Source organism: Rattus norvegicus, chromosome 3 (genome assembly GCF_036323735.1).
Source record: "Rattus norvegicus strain BN/NHsdMcwi chromosome 3, GRCr8, whole genome shotgun sequence".
NCBI lineage: Eukaryota > Metazoa > Chordata > Mammalia > Rodentia > Muridae > Rattus > Rattus norvegicus.
The window spans coordinates 162,692,641-162,717,320 of NC_086021.1; the positions used below are offsets into that span (position 1 = coordinate 162,692,641).

Below are 24,680 nucleotides of genomic sequence, written 5' to 3' on the forward strand. Positions count from 1 at the left end.
CTTTCGCACTAGTAGTATTTAGAGTGGGTCACAGTGGCTCATGCCTTTAATCCCAGCACTCAGGAGACAGAGGCAGGCTAGCCTGGCCTACGTAGCAAATTCTAGGCCAGCCATGGCTGTATAGTGAGATTCTGGGTGGGGGTAAAGTGGTCCTCAGTGATGCACAGTTTATTGAAGTTTTGTTTTGTGTTATTGTTGATTCAGGGGCTGCATACTGTCAGTTCATGGACATGCTCTTCCCCGGCTCCATTGCCTTGAAGAAAGTGAAATTCCAGGCTAAGCTAGAACATGAATATATCCAGAACTTCAAAATACTACAAGCCGGCTTCAAGAGGATGGGCGTTGACAAAGTAAGTACACTTCCTTTGTTTAGCTTACTTTCCTATATCTAAACATTTTTACTTAATTTTTAGTTATCTTTTACAAAGAAGTAGGTGTGTGTGTGTGTGTGTACATGCATGTCTGTACATCTGTATATGTGCATGCAAGTGCATTTGTAGATCTGCAGACAACTGGGAAATCAGGTCATTAGGTTTAGCAGCATGTATCTTTACCAGCTATCTCTTTGCCCTCCTCCCTTTTTTATAGTCTTTTTGAGACAAGTCTTTCTGTACAGCCCTGGCTATACTGGAACGCACTATGTAGGCCAGGCTGGTCTCAAACTCACAGAGAACCTCCTGCCTCTGCCTCTCAAGTACTGTGATTAAATTCATGTTCCACTCTACCTGGCCTTGCTGGCCCTTTTAAAATTTATTTTTGAAAGTCTGTTTAGCTCAGGTTGGCCTTGAACTCACTATGTAGCCCAGGCTGGCTTTGAATTCATGGAGATCTTCTGTCTTGCCTTCTTGAGTGATGGGATTATATATGTGAGGTACTCTCCCTGGCTATGTTAAAGTAGTTTTGGAGATTTTTTCTTGTGGATTTTACTTCTTGTTTCCAGTTAATATGGTTACAGGGAACCATGTTTTCCTCTACCCTTCACCCTTGTTTCCTTTCTTTATTGTCTGAATTTAGTAATGGTTTGGGCAGTTAACTTGTAAATCTGAGCCAGCGATTAACAATTTATTTTAAAAAGATTTATTTATGCTATGTGTCTGAATGTTTTGGTTGCGTTTATGCATTGTATCCTGTGTGAGCTTAGTGCCTGTGGAGGTCAGAAGAGGGCTTGGGTCTCCTGCAGTTAGAAGTTGCAGTAAGCCACCATTTGGGTACTAGAGCCCAGGTTCTCTGCAAGAGCAACAAGTGCTCTCAGTCATGAGAAAGCAAGTCTCAGAACTTGCTTTCATCACATTTCATTGAGAGAGAGAGCGCGAGCGAGCGCGTGTGCATGCATAAGCACACATGAGTACATGTGTGACATTACCTTTACCCATGTCACTGGCCATATATCAAACTAGTGTTTTGTTTTAAGTATTCTTTAATCTCTACTAGTATGATATCTAACAATCTTACTTTCTAGATTTACTTCTGTAAGAATGTACTGTACTTGATCCTGCACTTTGTTACCCTCCTCTCCCCTCCTCTCTGCTGTTTACCCCTATTTTATGTGGATCGGTATTTTGCCTGCATGTGTGGTCTATGTGAAGGTGTAAGATTTCCTGCTGCTATGTGGTTGCTGGGTATTGAACCTAGGTCCTCAGGAAGAGCCTCTTCCTAACTGCTGAGCCATCCCCTCCCTTCCTAGACAGAGTCTTACTGTGTAGCCTCAGTTAACCTCAAGTTTGATGTGTTCCTACCTTCACTCCCAGAGTGTTCACACATGTGTGGCACTGCACTCACCAGGGAGTTCCTCTTCATGGTGCAGTGAAGGTGTTGCCTTTCGTGGTGTCTTGATGTGTGTGTGACTTTGGTGATACTGGTTCCTCCGTGGTGCTGAGGATTCAGTACTAGGCCTTGTGCATACCAGGTAGACACTGAACCATATCCTGCTCCTTGTTCCTTCTTTGTTCAACATTTTTCCTCAGGAGTTTGGAGGGCTGGCTAGGGATTGGAACTGTATGGAATGCAGACTGACTTAGCAAACTGATGTAAAGATATTCTCTCCTTTGTGTTGTTTCGATGAGTGGACGGGTTTGATGTTTGCCCAAGCCTCTGCTTTGCTCTGAACGGTCTTGATTTTTCTCTGCAGATAATTCCTGTGGATAAATTAGTAAAAGGAAAATTTCAGGACAATTTTGAATTCGTTCAATGGTTCAAGAAGTTTTTTGATGCAAATTATGATGGAAAAGAATATGATCCTGTCGCTGCCAGACAAGGTCAAGAAACGGCAGTGGCTCCTTCTCTTGTCGCTCCAGCTTTGAGTAAACCGAAGAAACCTCTCGGCTCCGGTAGTGCAGGTAAACAGAACCACTTTGAGTAATTCCACTCATTCATCACTGAACCAGAAGTTTTTTAGTCTTAAAAAGAAAAAAAAATGGTGGTGCTTGGGCGCAGGTGCTCCATAGAGAGTCACGCTGAAGCTCTGAGTAAGGAGTTTGCGGTGTGCTTTTGATAGGGAAGTGGATTCTGGTATGTGGTAGATATATACCTGTGCTCTGCAGCTCTGTGGGAGCCTCTTTCCCCTTGCTCCCAGGTCGTCTTCTCTGTAAAGTGAGAGGTTAACACTTGCCTCTGGATGAGTTGGTTGTAATAGAATTCCCCTATGCTAGCTCACATACAAGAGCTTTAGTTACGTGGGAACTTGGGGCACTTTATAAACTTCCAAGAGGTAAGTAAGTTGCAGTTAGGTCTGAAGCTTAGGACCTGCAGAGCTTTCTCAGTCTTTGAGGGATTCTTCTAGGCTGTCAGCATCATTATGCTATCAGTCTGTAGACCTGCTTTCTGTTCCTGATTTTGGCTTCCTTTATGGAGGTTTAGTGTGAGAGCTGCTTGTAGTTTGCTTTGCTGCCAGCAGGGCTAGGATGGAGGGGAAGTGGTTTGTAGAGAGTCTTGAGAATGTTTGGGCTTGTTGGGTTTCCCGTGGTGTGTTTTTGTCGTATATTCGTAGATCATTGCTTATGTTGTGAGCCACCACTCCCTGCTAAAGATGGGAGTCTCTTTTTGAGACTGGGTCTCTGGCCTTGAGTTCAGTGTATAGCCAAAGATGGCCTTGAACTTTGTTCCTCTTGTTCCATTTACTGGAATTTAGTTTGAATAGCTTTATTGATCAGAGTTCATATACCATATGTCTTTTACCCTTTAACCTAAAAACAAATTAATTGTTTTTATGTGTATGGGTTTTTTGTTTGTATGTATGTATATTACATCTGGTACCTTGTGCCCTCAGAGGCCAGAAGAGGGTGTTATATTCCCTGGAACTGGAATTAGAGATGGTTGTGAGCCACCATGTGGGTGATGGGAATTGAACCAGATCCTCTGGAAAAGCAGCAAGTGCTCTAAACTTCTGAACCATCTTTCCAGCCCCCTCTCTTGTGTACGCAGGAGCATTTGTAGATCAGAGACAACCTTGGCTATTCCTCAGGTACCATTCATCTGTTTTTTGAAATATCTCATTGGTCTGGAATTGGCTTAATAGGCTAGACTGGCTTGCCAGGGAGCCCCAGGCAGGGATCTGCTTGTCTTAGCTCCACATCCCTAGCATTATAAGCTTGTACTGTTACATGGATTCTGGGGATACAACTCAGGTCTTGAGACTTTTGAGGCAAGTATTTTACTGACGGAAAACCAGCAAAGCTTAAAAAAGCCCTCACTTTTTTTTTTTTATTTTAAATTTTCTTTCTTTTATTTAGACAAGACTTACTATGTAGCTCTGGGTATTCTGGAACTTACTGTTTAGACCAGGCTGACTTCTGCCTTCCAAGTGCTGGGATTAAAGATGCATACGCTCCCCCTCCCCTTTTTAAAGTGAAATAATTTTTTTTTCTTTTTTCTTTTTTTCGGAGCTGTGGACCGAACCCAGGGCCTTGCGCTTGCTAGGCAAGCGTTCTACCACTGAGCTAAATCCCCAACCCCAAATTGAAATAATTTTATAGCTGTTATTACCACAAACAGTCTAGGACATTTTGACCACTGGAAAGACACCCATTTGTGTTTATTAGCAAGCACTTTTCATTTCCCCCAACTTTCCTCCTGTCCCTCCGCTCTAGGCTCTCACTGATGTGCTTTCTGTCTACGGCTTTGCTGGGTTTGGACATTTTCTGTATACAAGCAGAGACTATGTTATCTTTGTCTTTGTGTCTGGCTTCCTTAGCGTTATGAGTTAATCTGGGCTACAGCTTTTTTTTTTTTGAGACTGGCTCACTATGTAGCTCTGGCTTATCTGGAACTCACTATCTAGACAACGCTGGCCTCAAACTCATGACACTGGCTTTTATGTCCCAAAGCTTGGATTAAAGACATTCACCACTACACTAGTTGATGCTTTTTCTTGTGCCTCTGCCTCCTTTTCCCCCAAGTACCTGGGTCTCACCATGCTAGGGAGGCCGTGTGCTTCTGAAGCGCGCCAGGCTCCCTGCCCTGAATTCTGAGACAGGCTCTTAGAAGTGCCCAAATCTTGAACTTATGATATTCTTGCCTTACCCTCCCAAGCAGCCTGACTTAGTACTTGTTTTTACGGAAGGATAATGTTCCATTGTGTGGACTACCTCGTCTGCCAGTTGATGGTCATTTGAGTTGTTGCTAATGTTTGACTGTTCTGAGTAATCCTTCAGGTGTAATTTCTGTGTGGAGTACATTGTCATTTCTCCTTGGTGACTACTCAAGAGTTTACTTTGAAGCCATATTCCTGGGCTACATGAAAGTTTACAAAACTGCCTGTTTTTCACAAAGTAGCTGACTATCACCATAGCAACTGCAGTGTAGGAGGGTTCTGATTCCCTCAGAAATGTGTACTTTTTATTCTTTAGCTGTTGAGAGTGGTGACTATGTAGGAAATCGTGGATACTGTAGGTGCTGCCAACACCTGAGTTGATTCTTACAGTAAACATTCAGTGTTCAGGATAAGCAGTGATCAGAGTGCCATTCACAGGAAATGCTGTGACTGTGGGCAGAGAGGTCTGTGGTTATAGATTTTTGGGTGATGAGTGATTTCTAAGCCTGGCATAATGTCTGTGTTTTAAAGAATAATTGCTAGATGAGTAACCAGAGTGAGGAGTGTTACATTTATCTTGAAGAGGAGCCCTTTCTTAGTTAACTTGCAGATCTCTTTTTGTCACTGTCTTGTCTGCCTTTGGCTATTAACACTGAGAAACCTGTAAATCTCTCCTGATCCCTGTAACATCTAAAAGATGAGCTCTGAGTTACAGTGGTAAGGGTGGGCTCTCCTCCTAGCCTTTGCAAGCTCCTTCCTTACATAGTTGAGTGAGTTTGAGGTGATGAGTTGGAGGAAGCTAGTTTTCTGGTTGGGGCACTGAGTCTTGCAGCACCAGCTGGGATTATGATCTGCTCTCGATACCAGGTTTGCCTTTGATCCATGAGGCTGCCCTGCTCGTGAGTTCAGGGCTGTCAGTGTTGTATGTACCAGAATGATTGCACCTTTTGTTCACTGCAGCAGAGAGATCTCATAGGATGATTATCTCCAGCATGAAGAAGCCTGCCAAAATTGTTACTTAAGCCTGCTGCTAGGATAAGAACTTCTTTGGGCAAATGTGTTGGGGTATTGTGCTGTTTATATCTGGGCTGTCTAGCATCAATTCCCTTTGTTGACCTGTCTGTGGAAAGTAGTTAGTTGATCACTGACTTCTTGCTTTTTGTGTATTTGTCAGTTTTTCTCCTAATGTGGTTAGTCTTCTCTCAGCCCCACAGAGACCCATTGCAACACAGAGGACTACTGCAGCTCCTAAGGCTGGCCCCGGGATGGTGCGAAAGAATCCTGGCATGGGCAATGGAGATGACGAAGCTGCTGAATTGATGCAGCAGGTATGCCCCTCTTGTGTTCACATTGTCACTGTTGGTTCTTCACTTTCCCATGAAGGCAGGGCCTCTGCCTGATCAGATACGATCCCTTGACATGTGTGAACCTTTGGCTTCAGGGTGGGCCATGAGCAGTGGAGTAGAACGGGTTAGGCTTTCCTAGTACCACAGAAACCTATGTCTGCCTGGAAATCAATTTTTTAAAAACTATCTGTTTACTTTTATGTGTATGTCTGTGTGTCTGATATGTGTACAGAGGCCAGTGGATCTCCTAGTGCTGGAGTCTTAGGCAGTTATCCTCAGTGTGGATCAATATGGATCATAACTGGTTCTTGAACTTTGCTGGATGCCCTTGGGGTCTCTGGGTGTCAGAGAGTGAAAGATAATAGAGTTGCTTCTGGAGCTTAAGAGTGGAAGTGCTCAGGGTTGGGGATTTAGCTCTGGTAGAGCACTTGCCTAGCAAGCGCAAGGCCCTGGGTTCGGTCCCCAGCTCCGAAAAAAAGAAAAAAAAAAAGAGTGGAAGTGCTCGGGAAGGCTGCTGCTCTTCTGGGTCAGCTCTTCACAGTTTTGTGACTGGAGGTAGATCAGAAAAACACATGTGCACCATTGGTCCTCTTTGTATTAATATTGCCTTTGTTCATTGCTTTTGCACGATTGTTTTGATGTAGTCACCTGCTGGGCACTGTCGCTGTGAGGCATTGAGTCCTGGAGGAAAGGGGGACTTTCCTAAACCTCAGAGGAAGCAGTCACAGAAAAATACAAGAGCATAAAGAGTGGTCAGCTGAGGCCCCATGGTTGGCAGTTGACCCTGCATTCTAGACAGTCTCCTTCATGATGAGCACAGGAGGAACATAAGCTGTGCCCCTTGACTAAACACCTCATGTGTGAGAGGAGGGCCTGATAATTTGTGGGTGGATTATTATTATTATTATTATTTTTTTTTTGAGACAGGTTCTTACTATGCAGACTTGAACTTGTAGCCATGCTACAACCTCTGCTTCCCAAAGGCTGAAACTGCAGATGTGTACCAACATACCTGGTGGGAGCTAATACTTTGCTCATAGTAACTGAGATGTATGGAATGGGGTTTGGTGCAGACTCCACTGAGATAAATGCCACTGGACAAAAGACATTCTCGAGTCTGAATAGAATGGAGTAGATGCTGCCGTGTCCTTTAAAAGTTCATGTTGATTAGAACTTTTTGGCTTGTGAGAAATAAATGAATAAGAAAAAGGAGAGACTTCCCTAAAACTTTTAAGAGCAGTGGTTCTCAACCTTTTGACAACCCCTTTGACAAATCTGTCAGTTCATAACAGTAAAATTGTAGTTATGAAGTGGTAATGAGAATAATTTACGGTTGGGGATCACCACAGTCTAAGGAAATGTATTAGAGGGCTGCAACATTAGGAAGGTTGGGAGCCTCTGCTCTAGAGGAAGCAGTTGTAGAGAAAAACACAGGGAGGAGCATAGTGTGGTCAGAAATAGAGAAACTACCTAATAATTTTATAGTTGCTCATGCCACACACTAGCTTTCGGCCACCTTGTGAGCTTCTTCAGATGAACACAGTGCAGTTAGGATTTGCATCTGGCTTCATAGCCTACGCTTTGTGCTAAATGGGATTGAGGAGGAGGTCCTCACTTGTCTGAGGTACACTGAGGTTCTTTTCTGGGGCACCTGCATTGGAGTTGGTATTTATCATCATTGCTCTGGGAAAATTGATGGTAAACATTGGAGAGAATTTCAAAGCCTAGAAGACTTTGCTTGGGCCTGTACATGTTTCTTGAAGAAGTTAGAGAAAGTTTCTTTGGTGCTAGCCTGTGGTCCAGTCCTAGATAAGGGTGATAGAGAGTGAGAGCCCTACATACCACAGAGGCATATGCAGCTAGGCTTTGGGGAGACTTCCTTTCTTGCCAAGCAACCAAGGGTAAGTTGGTTTGGGTGGCCAGTGCCGTAGGTTTCAGTAGTTGAGATTGGGCAGGGCTGTGGTTTTGAAGAGAAAGCTTGGCGCTCTGGGTAGTTGTATGCCTCTGTGAGGGCTGTGGGAGGTCAGGAGGCTGACTTTCTACTAATCAGTCAGTTTCTTCTTTGATCCTGGAAAGTGAGGATCATACCCAGCTTCTCTGTATTTGCTGCATAAACATTGGTCTGATAGGTCTTTTTTCTCCTCCCTTCTGTTTGCTAGAGTTTCATGTAGTCCTGGCTATCCTGGACCTCAGCCTCCTAAGCACTTGATTTACAGATGTTTACCAATACACCTGGCTCTTGACCTGAATATGTTTTTAAAAAGTTAATATGAAGGATTTCAAGCTCTCTTCAGGTTACCTGAGTCTGAACCCCATTCTGATACATTTGCTGTCTAGCTGCCCTGAAAGCATTTGAATTTGTAGCTATTGATACACAGGAGAAATGGAGCCAGATGGGTGTGTTAGGCTGAGAGCAGCACTGTAGTCTACACAGCTACTGTGGAGTACTCATCCTTGGTTCATGTGCAAGAATCACATGCTAACTAATCCTGGAGATGGTAACTTAAAAAAAAGTTTTTAGAGTGTCTTATGTGTGGCCTAAGTGATCCTGGAACTAGCCATCCTCTTGCCTGACTCCTAAGCTCTGGAATTACTGTGTGTAGCTGTGTGTGTGCCTGTGTGGGTTTCTGTTCACCATCTGTGTATATAGAAGGACAGACGTGTTAAGAGACTATTCCTGGGCTGGAGAGTTGGCTCAGTGGTTAAGAGTACTGTCTGCTCTTCCAGAGGTCCTGAGTTCAATTCCCGGCAACCACATGGTGGTTCACAACCATCTGGAATGGGATCTGATGCCCTCTTCTGGTGTGTCTGAGGACAGTGACAGTGTACTCACTCACATACATACAATAAATGAATCTTTAAAAAAAAAAAAAAAAAGAGACTATTCCTTGGAATTGGAGTCGCCATGTTGGTGCTAGAAACAAAGCCCATATCCTTTGCAACAGTACTGTGCTCTTAGCCAATAAGTCATCTCTCCAGCCACAAGATTTATTTATTTTATCTTATTATCTATTTGTCTGTCTGTCTGCCTGTCTGTCTATTGATCCATCTATTTTTTGAGACAAGGTCTCAGTATATATCTCTGGTATGTATTAGTGAGTTGGTCTGAAACTCACACTAATAGGTTATTCCTCCACCAGTGAAACGGGCCAATTTAAATCAGATTAGAGTATATTAAAGACAAGTTTATTGAAAAGCTGCTCTCTGGTGAGTTCACTGGCCCCAAGGATTGAAGTCATGGAGTATGGGGAGAGAAAGGACACATGCAGAGAAAAAAAGAGGAAAAATAAAAGAATGAGAGATAGAAGAGAGAGAAAAAGAGATGCAGACAGACAGACACAGATATCATACAATGCCTGGATTATATAGGGAGGAAACTCTTGGGGAAGGGCAGTTCAGGCCCTGGACTGCAAATGTTTAAGGTTGGGCAGGTTTTGCCAGGTAGGGGCACTGAGAGCTGGAGGGAGAACTGGAGACCAGGTCTGCTTTGATATGTAAGATAGGCACCTCAGCCCCTTGTCCAGGGCCCACACTTACTACCTAGACCAAGCTGCTGGCCTGAACTCAGAGATCCAACTGGCTCTGTTTCCTGAGTGCTGAGATCAAAGGTGTGCTACCACGCCTGGCACGATTTACTTCTTTTTTTCAGTTATCAGTTCCTTCTTTTTATTAACTCATACACAACCACTTGTCTTATGGTTTGTTGAAGCAGTGAGTCAGGTACCACTTGCCACAGAAATGCCTGTCAGAGTGGCTACCCTGAAAACTCTCGCACCACACTCCTCAGAAGGACATTCCCGATGAAGTCGCCTGGTTTTGCATCCACCTTATAGTATTTCAGCACAGCCAACTTGACCTTCTTCCTCTTATGCTTATTCTTCTTGGGAGTGGTGTAAGACTTCTTCCTTTCCTCAGCACCACCACGAAGTCTCAGCACGAGATGGGGCGTGGACTCCTTTTGAATGTTGTAGTCAGACAAAGTACGGCCATCTTCCAGCTTCTCACCAGCAAAGACCAACCTGTAAGGGTCTTCACAAAAATCTGCATCAGGGCGGCAGCTCCACCCTTGATGGCGGATCGGAAAGAAGAATTACTTCTTAATTTTTAAAAAAGATTTATTTACTTATGTATGTGAGTATACAGTTGCTGTCTTCAGACACACCAGAGGAGGGCATCAGATTCCATTACAGATGGCTCACAACCATCTAATGAGATCTGATGCCTTCTTCTGGTGTGTCTGAAGACAGCGACAGTGTACTTACATGTAATTAATAAATAAATTTTAAACTTTTTTTAATAGCGTCTTTGTGGAAATCAAAGCTTTCTAGTGGAATTTATGGGGGATTAGAACTGCCCCCGACCCACTGAGCTCTGCTTTAGCTGGTCTTGGACTCAGTTATAACTGTTGGTCATCGTGCTGAGCTGGCTTGTGGGTTCTTCTTCCGCTTCAGTCAGCCTTAAATTTCTCTTTTTTGATCCCATATCCGAGAAAAGCTCCTTACTAGTTAAGGTGTGATTTTCTTTCTTTCTTCTTCTTCTTTTTTTTTTTTTTTTTCTTTTTCGAGACAGGGTAGCCTGTCTGTGTAGCCCTAGCTTTCCTGAAACTCACTATGTAGACCAGGCTGGCCTCAAACTCAGAGATGAGCCTTCCTCTACCTCCAGAGTGCTGGAATTCAAAGCATATATTACCATGCTCAGCTCTAAGGTATAGTCTCGCAGGCTCAAAGGCTGCCCTTTCTTGGGAACTCACAGTCAAGGCTGCCATGAACTAGTATATATTATTTATCTGAGGCTGAAGAAAATTGACATTAAACTGAACTGGAATTTTGTTTATGTTTTAAAACGTTGATCAAAATCCACATCATTTTGGGGTTTGATGTTTTATTGGTTCACCGGTGCTCACTGTTTTCAATATCTTGTACAGGTCAAAGTATTGAAGCTTACTGTTGAAGACTTGGAGAAGGAGAGAGATTTCTACTTCGGCAAGCTAAGGAACATTGAATTGATTTGCCAGGAGAATGAGGGGGAAAATGACCCTGTACTGCAGAGGATTGTAGATATTCTTTATGCCACAGATGTACGTGTTTCCCTGAAGAGAGTTTCTTTCTATTCTGCCACCTAAGAAAGAAATGTAACGATGTTGATTTCACCTCACTTTGTGCTGGTAGCTGTATTCCAGTGTAGGACTTACCAGAAAGTTTCACCTTTGACTCCCTTCAAGTTAGCCAAAGAGCGTCTTCCCTAGGTATCCCAGAGTTCCTGTGTCTTCTTCGCTTGAGGAAGCAAGAAGCTTGGGAAGTGGCTGGTGTGCCCAGCTTCTGTATTTGCAGACCACTCACCTGGAGGTGGTGTTGCCATTATTAGGACTGCCCTCACGGAAGCCCTTGGCCCGTAGCTGCCAAGGTGTGCCTTGCTTCTCCCTCCCAGTCAGGAGCTTGCCTGACTCCTTTTGTAATTTTCTTTGGATTCATCTTTATCACTTTATTATTTTAGCCTTTAATCATGACATTAGTTCATCAGAAAAGACTGATTTTCCTCACCTTAGGTTTAGGATTAATACCTGGCTGTGTCCACTGTTTAGCAGTATTTGTAATTATGCACACCTCAAAGGTCTGTGTCACACACATAGAGTGAACTGTACACATGTTCAAAATCAAAAAGATGATGAAGGTGTAGGAGTTTTACAGTGAAAGTGCATCTCAACTAATTTAAGTCATACAGATTTAGTTGAAAAGACAAATCTAGATGTGTTTTTATGAAAGAGCTGTACAGCACAGAGAGCAGGGGGAGGGGCCCAGAGTCTACCTTGTTCTTGGCTTCGCAGCCCTCATTGATCCTGAACCAATTGTGTTGCACTGTTGCAGGTGCTGTGGTTCAGTACGTGCATTCAGTGTAACAAAGATGCCTGAAGGCAGAGTTAATTCGGGCAAAATACTAAGCCTTTTATCTTCAGATAGCCCAGGCAAACCTTGTATTTAGTAGTCCCCCTTCTTCAGCCCCTCAGATGTTAGAATTACAGGTATGAGTGTGGCACTCAGGTTAGGATACTGAATTGATGGGCAACTAAAGTTTTGTTTGTTTTTGATCAAGGCTTTCATACCAGGTTGGGATTGAACTCACTCTGTAGCGGATGAGCCTGAACTCCTGTTTGCACATCCTGAGTTTTGGGAATGTTTTTGTTTAAGCAACTGGGGGTTGAATTCAGTTTTGTCTTGTATATAATTAAGTGCTTTGCTACTGGAACTCTCTTAGGAGTTTTTTGAGGCAGGATCTCATTCTACCCTGGCTGCCTTGGAACTCAAGTCTGTAGTTACAGACTGGCCTCAAGCCTCATGACCATCTTCCTACCTTAGCCTCCTGAGAGCTGGTATTACCGGTGTGACCCACCATTCCTGGACTTGGAGTTAAAGATATTTTGAGGGAATACACATTTTTTAAACATACATTTAGGCACATAAATATTCACTACTTCTTAATGCTATGAGAATAATCCGTGTGTAGTTTTGGCATTAAGAAGTGGGGCTGGGGGCTGGAGAGATGGCTCAGTGATTAAGAGCACCCGACTGCTCTTCCAGAGGTCATGAGTTCAATTCCCAGCAACCACATGGTGGCTCACAACCATCCGTAAAGAGATCCGATTCCCTCTTCTGGTGTATCTGAAGACAGCTACAGTGTATTTATATATAATAAATGAATAAATCTTTAAAAAAAAAAAAAAAGAAGTGGGGCTGTTGCTGGGAGGTGGACACACCTTTAAACCTAGCTCTAGGAGGCAGAGGCAGGACAGGAAGTGTGAAGCAGGCAAGGGCTATTTAGGGAGACCTTATATCAAAAATTAAAACAAAAGTATGAATGCTATTGTCTAAAAAGTACAGTAGTGGTCACCTAGTTCTGCTTAAGTGCCAATCGTGTGGAGACAGGGAGACTGCTGCAGGTGAGGCGAGGGAGGAGCTGGCACTGTTGAGTAACAGCTTTCCTCTCTTCATTTTCCCTCTTCAGGAAGGCTTTGTGATACCTGACGAGGGGGGCCCACAGGAGGAACAAGAAGAGTATTAAGCAGTCTGGACCAGCAGAGCAACATCCGACGTCTTCACTCCAAATCATGTGCTTACCTGTTAAATACTCCCTTTTATTAATCTTAGAGGATTCACTGGTTTCTTTTCATAAGCAAAAAGTACCTCTTCTCAAAGTGCACTTTGCAGAAGTCTCACCTTTTCCGATGAGTTTGAGTTAGGAGCCTTTGCCTTGTAGCAGAGCAGTGTTAACATCTAGTTGGTCCACCAGGGGAACGAGAGGCCAACCATGGGGCCCTTCAATGTGGATGCTGGTCACACTGACTGATGGAGAAGGGAGGGGGTTATAATACACGAGGTGACAACCTCAGAAGTGTAAAGACTGAATTGAATTCTAAGCTAATGTGAAATTCTGGCAGAGAACGTTTTAATAAATAAATGCCTTAAGAGTATTTAAAAATATGCTTCCATATTTCAAAATATAAAGTGTAACATGACAGGAGATTTTATGTGTCTGACATTGTGTCTGGGAAGGAAGGGCCAGACTTTAGATCCTTTGGAACCTGCTGTCGTAGGCCTTTCAGTGCAGCTTGAATCTTACGGTTGTAGACTTTGGCCCAGAAGTAAAGTTTGGAAAGTTCTGTAAAGCCATTTTGTGTCACTGACCAGTTGCATCCCTGCTATAAAAGCAAGCAGCATGGTTGCTTGGGTGAAGAGAGGGCGTCTGGGCCCTGCAGTGCCTGAGGCGAAGAGCTCAGCTTTCCCTTGGGCGTTCCTCTCATCTTTTCAAACTGTCCCCCAGGTCCAGTGGGACCTGCCCACATCTCTGGGATTTGAATGGGTGCTGAGTCCCAGCATACTGTCTTTTAAGTTTACATTTAACACGTTCTCTTCTCTGCTCCCTTTGACCTCTGACTCCTTAAGTTTGCTGCTGAGGGTTGTAAATACAGCAGGCAGGTGACCGGGCTGCAAGTTCTTGCTGGACCTCTGGCAAAGGAGTGATCAGTGAAGGCCAGTGCCACCTTGGGCTCTGTGAGGCCAGGGTGCTCGCTGTCTGCTGTCACAGCTCCCACTGTCACCTGAGAACTTTGCCAGTGCACTAATCTCTTTGGAGATAAAATTCTCTAGTGTGTTACTAATGTTAAAATGTTTTTTTTAAGAATATACAGTACCATGACTGAAATATTAATATTTAAAATAGTTCATTCCTTAATTCTCCCTCATTTGCTTTACCCACAGCCTATTCATTTCCTTTGGCAGAACTCTGCACAATGTGTTACCCACTACTGAGATTGTTCCGCCCCTGACGTGTTTGTGTTGATTTGTTTCTGGTGGTAGAGTGTCTTATGCTGTGTGTAGAAACAGGCATTTTATGACAGATTGTTATGTAGTGCATGCTCTGTGGAATTCAGAGGAAAATCCAGATTCAGTGATTAACAATGCCAAAAAAAAAAAAAAAAAAAGTAAGTTAACTAGCCATTGTTCAACGACAGCGGTGCTGTTTCCTCCTCTGTGGCCTTTCAGACTTCTGTTGACCCCAATTCCATTTTATTGGGAACCCATTTTCCACCTGGTCTTTCTTGACAGGGTTTTTTTCTACTTTAAACAGTTTTTAAATAAAATTCTGTATTTCAAGAGTGTCCTGTCTTCTGAAATGTGTCTTGCCTCGGGTATAAGCTTTTAATCCTAGAGATAAGATAGCTACGCATCCATCCTCAGCCTCAGCCGAGCTCGCAGTGGGCTGAGAAGTGATCCCTACTTTCTCAACTAGGACTAATCTTTTAATCCCTCACTTCCCAAACTAACCAATTGGTTCTTTCCTTCCTCAGTCCTCCTCCCTCCCTCCTTCCCTCCCTCCCTGCCTCCTCGTCCTCGTTCTCCCTCCTTTTGTTTTTTGAGACAGGGCTTTTACTATTGTCCTGTTTGGGCTCAAATTTGTCGTCGTCCTCTTGAAGAGTGGAATTGTGTGCTCTCATGCCTGGCTTAAAATTGCTTATGTTGAATTCTTTCTTTTTTAAAAAAGTTCACAGTACAGTTTTCAGTCTTCCACTGTTTTAAATTCCTGGTACCTTGAGAAGGTTTCCCTCACAGAAGCAGAAAGCCTGACCTAGCTGTTAGGAATGCAGCTGGACAGTGCTTGGCTGATGATTTAATTGGAGGTAATTGTTTCATTGTGGTGAAAATGCATTTACAGAGTCAGTCAGTACACTCTTAAATTGGACAGTAAAGTTGTTGCCTCTTTTCTGTAAAGTCCTACACCTTTAAAAATGAGTTTAAAATGTGATCCACTCGTGTTTTTGTATATTGAAATGTTAAATGAAAGGTTATTTCATCTGATCTTGAGAGTACCTACAGTAATGGCTGTTCTGGAAGTGAAACTTAGTGATTTTCGTGAAGTTTATATTCAGCGCTGCCCCTGGAGGATTCCATCCAGGATCATTACCAGTTTGGGGGGGAATTTGGCACCATCTGCATTCATCATTAAGAAGACACCCTGAAGTGATGCATGATGGGTGCTGTTAGCTGAGAAGTTAGTAGGTAGGGGGTGAAGTGGAGACTGCATCCACTGACCTGTTTTGGCCATATAAAGCCTCAATGTGACTGACTGAGGTTAGGGTGATGGTGCAGCTTGAACGTGCTTGGCATGGCCTTTGGTATGCAGAGGAACAGACTACTGCGGATAGATAGGGATTCAGGATCTGTTCTTCAGGCTAAATTGATGTGGGAGCTTGTTTGGTGTAGAACGTTTAGAAGTTCACCCTCAGAAATTCTTGAGTTGGGAGATGATGTATCTGTATTTTATTATGCCCCTCAGGTGGCCTAGACCTGGGCCCTGCCCAGGTGGAGCTTTTACTCTTAGTGTTTCAGTGAGATATAGGATGTGAGGGTTCTAATTCACCTCTTACTTTATGTTTTCTTGTTTGCGAATCAAGGACTCAGATGTTGGCTGGAAGGGCCTCAGGCAAGTGCAGAAACTGCTGTCTGGAAACAGGAGACATTATTTTGTGGCCAGAAATTGTTTATAGATTAGAAAAAAACATAGAACAGGGTTTTTATGCCCTGAAAATTCAGGGCATGACTGTATTTTGGATGTGAAGTGCTGAGTTCTTTTATTGCCTCTTTCTCAGCTTGGTGATGTTGGGCTCCTCTGTCTTTAGGCAATTTTCATCCTGTTGTTTCCAGGTGAAGGACTAGACACATTCAGTGTTTCATGTAAATGAGGAATTGAAGACTCCCAGTTCACTGGTTTTAAAAAGACTATCCATGGTTCTAGAATTGTCCTCCAGGATGTGAAGTGAGGACAGAAGCAGCTTTCTTTTGCTGTGACTGTGGGTCTCCTCAGGGAAACTTTAAAGGTTAAGGCCGTGAGTGTTAGTGTGAGGAGCTTTTTGGGTGGTTTTCCCCTAGTCCATGGTTTGCTTAGTTTACAAATCAGGCTGTGGGCTGTAAGCCTGACAGACAAGTCCGGTCAGATTAGCTTGCCAGTGTGTGTGTGACCCAAATCTCACTGTTGTCAGCAGGGAGGGTGAAAGGAACTGCTTCCAGCTAAGCTAAACAATAGCATGTGATCATTGTCCATGAACCACAGGTTGTTTTTCTGTTCCGTCACTTCTGTGAGTGATGACGTCATACTTTGGAATTCTCATAGTTTATAAAATTTCAGAACCGAACAGCATGATGGTCATGTATCGCTCTTCATCATGCTTGCGTTGTGCTAACTAGGTGTGTAGGATTTTCTCAGAAGACAAGGAGGGTTCTGTGCTTTCACTGAACTGACCATAGCAAGAACCCTTGACCTATGTGGTAGCCATGTTACTGCATAGTTGTAACTTGTGAAGGCCAATCTTTTCTCTCAGCTTTGAGTGAATGAGTTCTTGTAACTCAGGGGCTTTCTGGTAACATTGTTGCTGGGTAGCTTCATGAATTTGAATCGTTTAGGTGAGGGGGTCTAAGCTTCCAGACCCATTTCTAGTCTCCTTTATCTAGACGCTTAAATCTTCTTGTTTTGAGGCAGGGTCTCATCTATTCCAGACTGGCCTTGAACCCACTGTGTATTCTAGGGTGACTTTGAACGTTGGACCCTTCACCTTCTGAATGCTGGGATTATAGGCATGTATTACCATGCCTAACATCAAACCCAGGACTTCATGCGTGCTAAGCAAACACTTCATCAGCCAAGCCACACATTTAGCCCCATGAATATTTTATTTTGAAAATTTTAAACTCCTTTTGAGGATGGTAAGCTATGTGGTTTTGTTGTTTTTGTTTTTTGTTTTTTACAGATAGGTGTTGATGTCAAGTTTGTGTCACCTCACAGCTCAGTAATCTTACTCATTTTTGAGAGGGTTTCATTATGTGGCCCTGGCTGGCCTGGAACTTTGGGTGTAAATTAGTCTGGCCTCGAACTCACAGTAGTTTTCTAACATTGCCTTCCAAGTGCTGGGATTACAGGTGTGCACCACCATGCTTGGCTTGCAAGTTACATAGAGCCGAAAGGTAGAGAGATGCCATTTTAGGATCCACAGCGAGGGGAGAGTGTTGATGTTGCTGAGTGTGAGTGAGGCGGTGGCCCTGAGGGACTGCTGTGGTTCCTCCCACCTGAGAGTCCTTTCAGCCATCAGCATGCCCTTGGATTAGAGCACATGTCCAAGGGTATTCTCCAGGTCGTAATGTCTGAATTCATCTCAAGTAGGCTTTGAGCTTTTCCCGAATCACCGTGCTGAGATTTATCTAGATTTTCCTTCTATGCCTTCCCACATTTAAAGATCTTGAGTTACTGATTATATTTTGACTCTTTTGAACTTTTCCTAAAATGAATTTCTGTAACCAAGTCTTGTTTCTCCTCCCACCCCATTTAGGGGGAAATTACCTCATACCTTGTTTTAGCTATATTAAATACTGATAGTTTAGTCAGTGAAAATAGGATTTAATTAAAAAACAAAACAAAACAAACAAACAAACAAACAAAAAAACCCTACCGGGCTGGAGAGATGGCTCAGTGGTTAAGAGCACCGACTGCTCTTCCAGAGGTCCTGAGTTCAAATCCCAGCAACCACATGGTGGCTCACAGCCATCTGTAATGGGATCTGATGCCCTCTTCTGGTGTGTCTGAAGACAGCTACAGTGTACTTATATATAATAAATGAATAAATCTTAAAAAAAAAAAAACAAAAACCCTACCACTAAGTTAGTGTTTGTCATTGGAAATTAGAAACTGTCTTAAGAATCAACATTCTATAGGGACAAAACCAAAAATAAACATCAATTGTGTGTTTTTTTACTATAAAAATCTCTAGTTTCAGGCTGACGAGATGGCTCAGCAGCTAAGTGTGTGTTGTACAGATCTGACAACCTGACCCCAATCTCGGAACCCGTGGAGGAGGGAAGAGCCGGCTGCAGTTACCTCCTCAACCTCCAGTGAGCCCACCTGAACGCCCTATCCATGCACAGGCCACACAGTTCTTCCTTAATGTGCATGGGTGTTTGCCTGCATGTATGTTTGCACCGTGTGCACGCAGTACCCAAGGCGGTGGACTAGAATAGGGCATTAATTGGATTTGCTGTAATTGGAATTAAAAGACTTTTATGAGCTACCATGTAGATGCATCAAACCTGGTCCTCCGGAATAACAGTCAGTGTTCTTAACCACTGATTCAGCTCTCTACCCTACCCCCTACAAGTTAAATAAAAATAAAAAAATTTCCAGTGTCTTCATACCTAACCAAACTCTATTTGAAAAGATTTCTGTGCCTCCCCCCCACACCCCACCTCTTTATGGTTTTCATCCACTTGGCTTTTCCTATCCAGCAGTATGTCGGATATGTTGATTTGGGTGTGTTGATGTTCTCTGTGTGGGCCCAAGAAGGAAGCTTTTGTCTGGTGGTGGTGTTTGACACTTTGGTCATTTTCAGTTCCTCACACTATGGTGCAAAGATCTGGAATCCGTGGCCCTAGCAGAAGTCTCCAGCATTTCTGCCGTGGTGAAGGGTGATGAAAACATCAAGTCCAGGTTTCCCCTATCTCAGATGCAATGCTCTTACTTTCTCTGCCCAAATAACGGGCCGATGCAGAGTTTGGGGTGTGTTTGTGTCAGAGAGCCTTTGTCGTATTTGCTCTCTGAACTGGGAGAATCCGTTGGTCTTTTTGGTTTGGTGAAGCTGTTTTACCTAGGGCTACCTGGCTCCCTTGAAAGCAAGGCTCTGGCCAGTGCTTGTCCTGCAGGTCGCTTTGTATTCACGTTTGTCCCGGCTCTCTGCTGTTACTGCCTGCTCTCTGTGAGCTCGATTTCATTAATAAAAGGTCTCAAATGGGGTAAAAAACGGCTGTGTTTGGTTTATGGGTTAGATTCTGGATTCTGACTTTCCCTTCGTGTGCGTGTGTGTGTGTGTGCGCGTGTAATTCCTCAGTTCCCTGGTTCTAAATTTGACTGGTTGACTCTGAGGTCAGATAGAAGCCCTCTGCCTAGGACTCAGGGATCTCAGCCAAGAGTTACAAATGAAGTGAGAATTGAAAACCGGTAGCAGTCTGGGTCAAGCTTAGATGTGGAAGTCAAATTGGGTCAGGGTGAATGCCCTCTGAAAACTGGACAGCTTGGCCTTAGGAGTCATTGGCTTCACTCTGGGACTGAGTGGGAACCAGAAGCATTGCTTCATTTCTGGGACAGACGTCCTTAGCTTTGAGCCATCTGCCCGACCCCTGAGTGCTGACCAATTACAATGTAACAAGTCAGTTGTTCCCTTCCTGTGCTTTCATGCCCCCACTTCTCACTTTTGGATCTGTACCCCCCTTGCTCTCTCCCCTCTCTAATCTGTTCTGAGCAGAACTCTTGGGTCTGTTAAAGCAGCGGGTATGACTTCAGATCTTACTTGCTCTCTGATTCTAAATATAAATGGAATCGCCTATTTCCTCCTTCCCTTCCTCTCCCCTCCACCTACATTTCTCTTTTGTTCCTCTTTGGTTCTGGGTTGAAATGCAAAGGTTCCTGTGTGATGTGGTGTCCACTGAGCCTTGCCTCCAGGGCCTTTTGCATTTCTTTTGAGTGGTCTCTCCTGCCATTGAATAATAGCTGTAATCTCACTTGGTGCTTTGCCTCAGTTCAGGACCGCAGGCACATCTCTTTTTCTGGTTAAATATATTTCTTTTTTCTAACAAAATATAACAAGAAAACAAAAACCATCATATAGAAGTTGGACAAGACAAACCAACGGAAAAATAAAAGTCACAAGAGCAGGCACAAGAATCAGAGACCCGCTTGTTCACACATTCAGGAGTCCTGTGGAAGTGCCACACTGAAAGCTATAGTGACTTTACAGGCACTTGATGCAGACCTGTGTAGGCCTATGCCTTCAGTCTCTATGAGTTCATATGAGCTCTGCTCGGTTGTTTTAGAGAAGCTTGTTCTGGTGTCCTCCATTCCTGTCTCTCCCACTCCTGCCTCTTCTGTGGGGCTCCCTGATCTCTGAAAGGGAGGAATTTTATCTCGTTTAAAACTGCGTTCCAAGGTCTCTCCCTGTGTATAGTGTCCAGCTATGAGTCTCTGTATTTGTTCCCATCTGCTGTAGGAGGAAGCCTCTTTGATGGACTATAAGTATAGCAGAATATCATTAGGAGTCATTTCATCCTGCCCCCACCCCGTGCCCTTCAATCCTAGTCTCCCCGCCAGTCCCTCCCTCAGTTCCAACTCCTCCCCTTGATCCTCCCAGTCTCATTCTCCTCCTTCCCTGCATGCATTCTACCCATAAGTGTTTTTATCTTCCAGGGAGTTCTATTTGTCATCCCCCCACTCACCCCAGTCCCCTTCTTTATGCCTGTCTTCTCCCGGTCTATGGATTGTAGCTTGGTTATAATTTATTTCATAGCTAATATTCATATATAAGTGGATATATACCATATTTATCTTTCTGAGTCTGGGTTACCTTACTCAGGATGATTTTTTTCTAGTTCCATTCATTTGCCTGGAAGTTTGATGATATCATTTTTATTAAACAACCAAGTAATGTTCCATTGTGCAAATGTACCACATTTCTTTATCTATTCTTCCATTGAGAGACACCTAGGTCATTTCTAATTTCTGGCTATTATGAACAGAGCAGCAATGAATATGGATGAGAAAAGTCTCTGTGGTAGGATGAAGCATCCTTTGGGTATATGTCCAAGAGTGGTATAGCTGGATATTGAGGTAGATCAATTCCTATTTTTGTGAGGAACTGCCATACTGATTTCCACAGTGAGTGTAAAAGTTTGCGTTTCTACCAGCAATGGAGGAGTGTTCCTCCTGCTCCACATTTTCACCAGCATTAACTGTCATTAGACATACATCTTTTATAAAACTTAGTTTTGAGGGGTTGGGGAATGACTTAGCTGTTAAATATTACCTTACATACTCAGGACCTAAGTTTGATCCTTAGAACCCACATTAAAAAAAAAAAAAAAAAAAAAAAAAACAAAACAAAAAAAAAAAAAAAAAAAAAAACAACCATGGCTCCTGGCTTGCTGCCCAGTCAGCCTAATCTACGTGGTGGTCTCCAGGTCAGTGAAAAAACCTGTTTCAGCAAAACCAGAGGGGAGGGTATCTGAGGAATGACACCCAAGTTGTCCTTTGGCCCCCATGGGCATGCCTGTGCCCATGGAATCTCACACCCAGTACATAGTGTATACAAAGCACATGCCCATACCACCAGCATGTGCCCGCACTAGCTGGGAGAATAGTATGACGGCACCCCCTTCCCCAAGACTGTGACTATTGCCCTGATCTGCCATGTTTGTTTACTGAGCCATTTGAGAGCAAGTTAGGGACCTCCGGTCTCTTTACCCTTGAAAGTACCTAAGTATATGTTTCTTTCGAGGTACTTGATTCTTAAGACCAGAAAACAAATGCAGTCTATATTTATGTAGAGCCCACCTTCCAGTTTCACCTACTGTTGGGCCCTAGAGTGTTTTTACTTTTCCAGTCTGTCATCCAATGCAAAATCATAGATTGCTTCTAGTTGAGAGTTCCTTGAACCATCTTCAGGCTTCAACGCTTTCTTAGCTGCTTTGCTTTACGTGACAGAGTTTGTCGTGTGCTTGTTCTCTGTCTCTCTGTCTCTCTCTCTGTGTCTCTGTCTGTGTCTCTGTCTCTCTCTGTGTCTCGGTGTCTGTCTCTCTCTGGTGTGCATGCACATGTGTGCTTGTACATGTGCATGCATGGGTGTGCACGCCTGTGGAGGTCCATGTTGTCTTTTATCTTTCCCCACTTTAGGTTTTGAGACAGGGTCTCTGTGTTTGCTGGGGTTTAACTGGGGCCGGCTTACAGGTTCAGAGTTCAATCCATTATCATCAAGGCAGAAACATGGCAGCATCTGGGCAGACACGAGGCTGGAGGAGCTGAGAACCACCTCTTGATCTGAAAGCAGCTAAAAGACTGCTAGGATGAGAGGACCTAAGGCCCCTGCCCACAGTGACACACCTACTCCTATGAGGCCATACCTACTTCAAGACCACACCTAATAGTGCCATTCCCTGGGCCAAGCATATTCAAACCATCATAGTCTCCATTAAACCTGAGGTCTCTGTTTCAGCTAGACTAGCCGGCTAGTGAGCCCCAGGCTCCTCTTGTCTCTACTGACCCCTGCCTGGCTCTGGGGCTACCTTTGTGTGTTCAGTGTCAGTCTTTTACATGGGTGTTGGGTATCTGAGCTCAAGTTAAGTCCTTAATCTTGAACAGCATGACTTGACCCAGTGAGCCATTTCCCTCCTGCTTTTTGCTTTCTGTAGGTTTTCTGCCTAGCTCAGGCTGTCCTGGAAGTGGCTGTGTTGCTCATGTTTGCCTTAAAATCACAAATCCTTCTGCTTCAACCTCTTAACGTGCTGGAGTACAGGCATCCAGCATGCCATTGACGTCCTGCAGCCAGTTGTGTCCTGCAGTCTCGTGGTTTGATTTACACATGGCTCTGTCATCACATCGAGACATGCCATCTACCTTCGTCATTACTGATGCTATTTACTTTTGAGACATGGTCTCATGTAGCTTAGGCAGGCCTCAAGCGGAGGGTGACCTTGAGTTTATTATCCTCCTGGGATTATAGACGTTCACACACTTACTGTTCCTTTGCTGTGAAGAGACACCACAGCCAGGCAACTTAGAAGAGAAGGCATTTGATTGGGAGCTTGCTTACCGTTTCAGAGGGTTAGTCCTTTCCCCCTACAGCAGGCAGCATGGCTCGGGAGCAGTAACCGATGGCCCACATCTTATCCACACGTTGCAGAAGGCAACGAGGTACAGCTCACCTACTGGGAACCAGACATTCAAGTATAGGAGCCGGTGGGGGCCATTCTTATTCAAGCCATCACAGCCACCGTGCCGGATTTTATGTAGCCGTGAGAACTGAGCTAGGTAACTCTTGAGTGTCCTTCTTATTCCCTAGAATAAGAGTTTAGACGGATAACAAAGCTTAACGCTTATAAGCACACACGTACATTCTGACTTCTTACAAGTCGCATGTGTACTTTTTTGCAGAACTTTTGTTCCTTGGTGGTAGTCTCCAAACCCTGTTAACCTTCAACGCCTGGGAATCCAGATCGATTTCTTAACTTGGGTGTATGCCCTGTCCCCCAAAGGGGCCCAAACTTCATCTTCATTCTGACAAGGCCTGCTTGTCTGGGCAGAGCCCCCCCCCCAACTCTACTCATAATTTGTATAATATTCTGTTAAATTTAGGCAAACAGGACCTGCACTGGACCAAGAGCTTTAGGGGAATTCTTCCTTCCTTGTCTTTTCTCTGGCTGTGTCCTGCTTAACTAGCTGCAGATTCTAGAAGCTGAGGAAAGACATGGCCACTCAGAGCCACCTCCCATTCCATTCTCTGAGTATTAAGACTCAATACTAACCACCCTGCCCATGGCAAAAGGGCATCTTTAAATCTTAGATTGCTATGAGCCTTTTTCTTTTCAATTAAAAATTAGTTTGTGGGTGTGGTGGCACACACACAGAGCTCCAACACTTGGGAGGTGGAAGGAAGAGTATCAAGTCATTTATGGCCATCCTGGGCTACATAGGGAGTTCACATCATCTGGGCTACATGAGACCTTGCCTTAAAAGGTGGGCTGAAGAGTTGGCTCGGCGGTTAAGAGCACTGACTGCTCTTCCAGAGGTCCTGAGTTCAATTCCCAGCAACCACGTGGTGGTTTACCACCACCTATAATGGTATCCGATGTCCTCTTCTGGAATGTCTGAAGACAGCGCCAATATACATAAAATAAATCTTAAAAAACAAAACAAAAAGCCTAGATCTAATTGGTTGGCTCCTGTAACCCGCAGCTCCTAGCGTTTGCTTCTAGCCAGTGGTAAGCAGAACCAGGACAGACCTGATCCTTGATCACCACTGTGGTCCCCAGTGTGCATTCTATAGCTCCACAGAGAAGGAAGATGAGCAGTGGAAGTAGAAAGCGAACCCCAGCCAGCTTGGGGCCCTCAAACAGGAAAAGGTTAGAACTGACCGAGAAGCAGACTATATATAGGTGAGTCTGGCAACCATGTTGCTTAGGAGATGGAGCCCAGCGAAGTAAGTGCCAACACCAAAGAGATCTCTGACCAACCAAAAGGGGACCAAAAATAAGGCCCCTGTTAAGACCTAGAAATCCACCTCAGTTCCCGAGAGAAAGCAAAGGGCAAACTTACAAAACTAGAGGCTTTAGAAGAAACTCACTGTAGTCCTAGGCGAAGGAGCAGGAGAAACCCGTCCCCTCCCCCACTGCCTTCCCTCACCCCCCACCCCCAGTCACCGCGCTTCCCCTCCTCGCCCGCTGCCTCTG

At 44.1% G+C, this 24,680-nt stretch overlaps 1 protein-coding gene, 1 long non-coding RNA gene and 1 pseudogene across 6 annotated transcripts in view; 1 reads left to right on the plus strand and 2 right to left on the minus strand.

Annotated features, from left to right (window-relative positions):
- The window catches only part of Mapre1 (microtubule-associated protein, RP/EB family, member 1), a 28,148-nt gene extending 13,621 nt beyond the window's left edge, over nucleotides 1-14,527 (plus strand). For 3 of the 4 annotated variants that reach the window (XM_006235295.5, XM_006235294.5, XM_039104099.2), the window contains exons 3-7: nucleotides 205-350; nucleotides 2,129-2,336; nucleotides 5,735-5,856; nucleotides 10,799-10,951; nucleotides 12,874-14,527. In XM_006235295.5, the coding sequence (XP_006235357.1) occupies nucleotides 205-350; nucleotides 2,129-2,336; nucleotides 5,735-5,856; nucleotides 10,799-10,951; nucleotides 12,874-12,930 (686 nt within the window). In that variant the 3' untranslated portion in view covers nucleotides 12,931-14,527. The remainder of the gene's footprint in view (nucleotides 1-204; nucleotides 351-2,128; nucleotides 2,337-5,734; nucleotides 5,857-10,798; nucleotides 10,952-12,873) is intronic. The other variant, NM_138509.3, reaches the window with a different exon arrangement.
- Nucleotides 9,526-9,963, minus strand: Rps27a-ps8 (ribosomal protein S27a, pseudogene 8; annotated as a pseudogene).
- On the minus strand, nucleotides 14,278-24,612 carry LOC120101759 (uncharacterized). 2 transcript variants are annotated; one of them, XR_005502664.2, is made up of 3 exons: nucleotides 24,547-24,612; nucleotides 23,045-23,159; nucleotides 14,278-20,346 (listed from the first exon to the last, which is right to left on the minus strand). It is a non-coding gene; the product is annotated as an uncharacterized LOC120101759 (long non-coding RNA). The 2 variants fall into 2 exon arrangements; XR_010065000.1 differs by having other exon boundaries at nucleotides 14,278-23,159.
- Nucleotides 24,613-24,680: the final 68 nt, after the last annotated feature.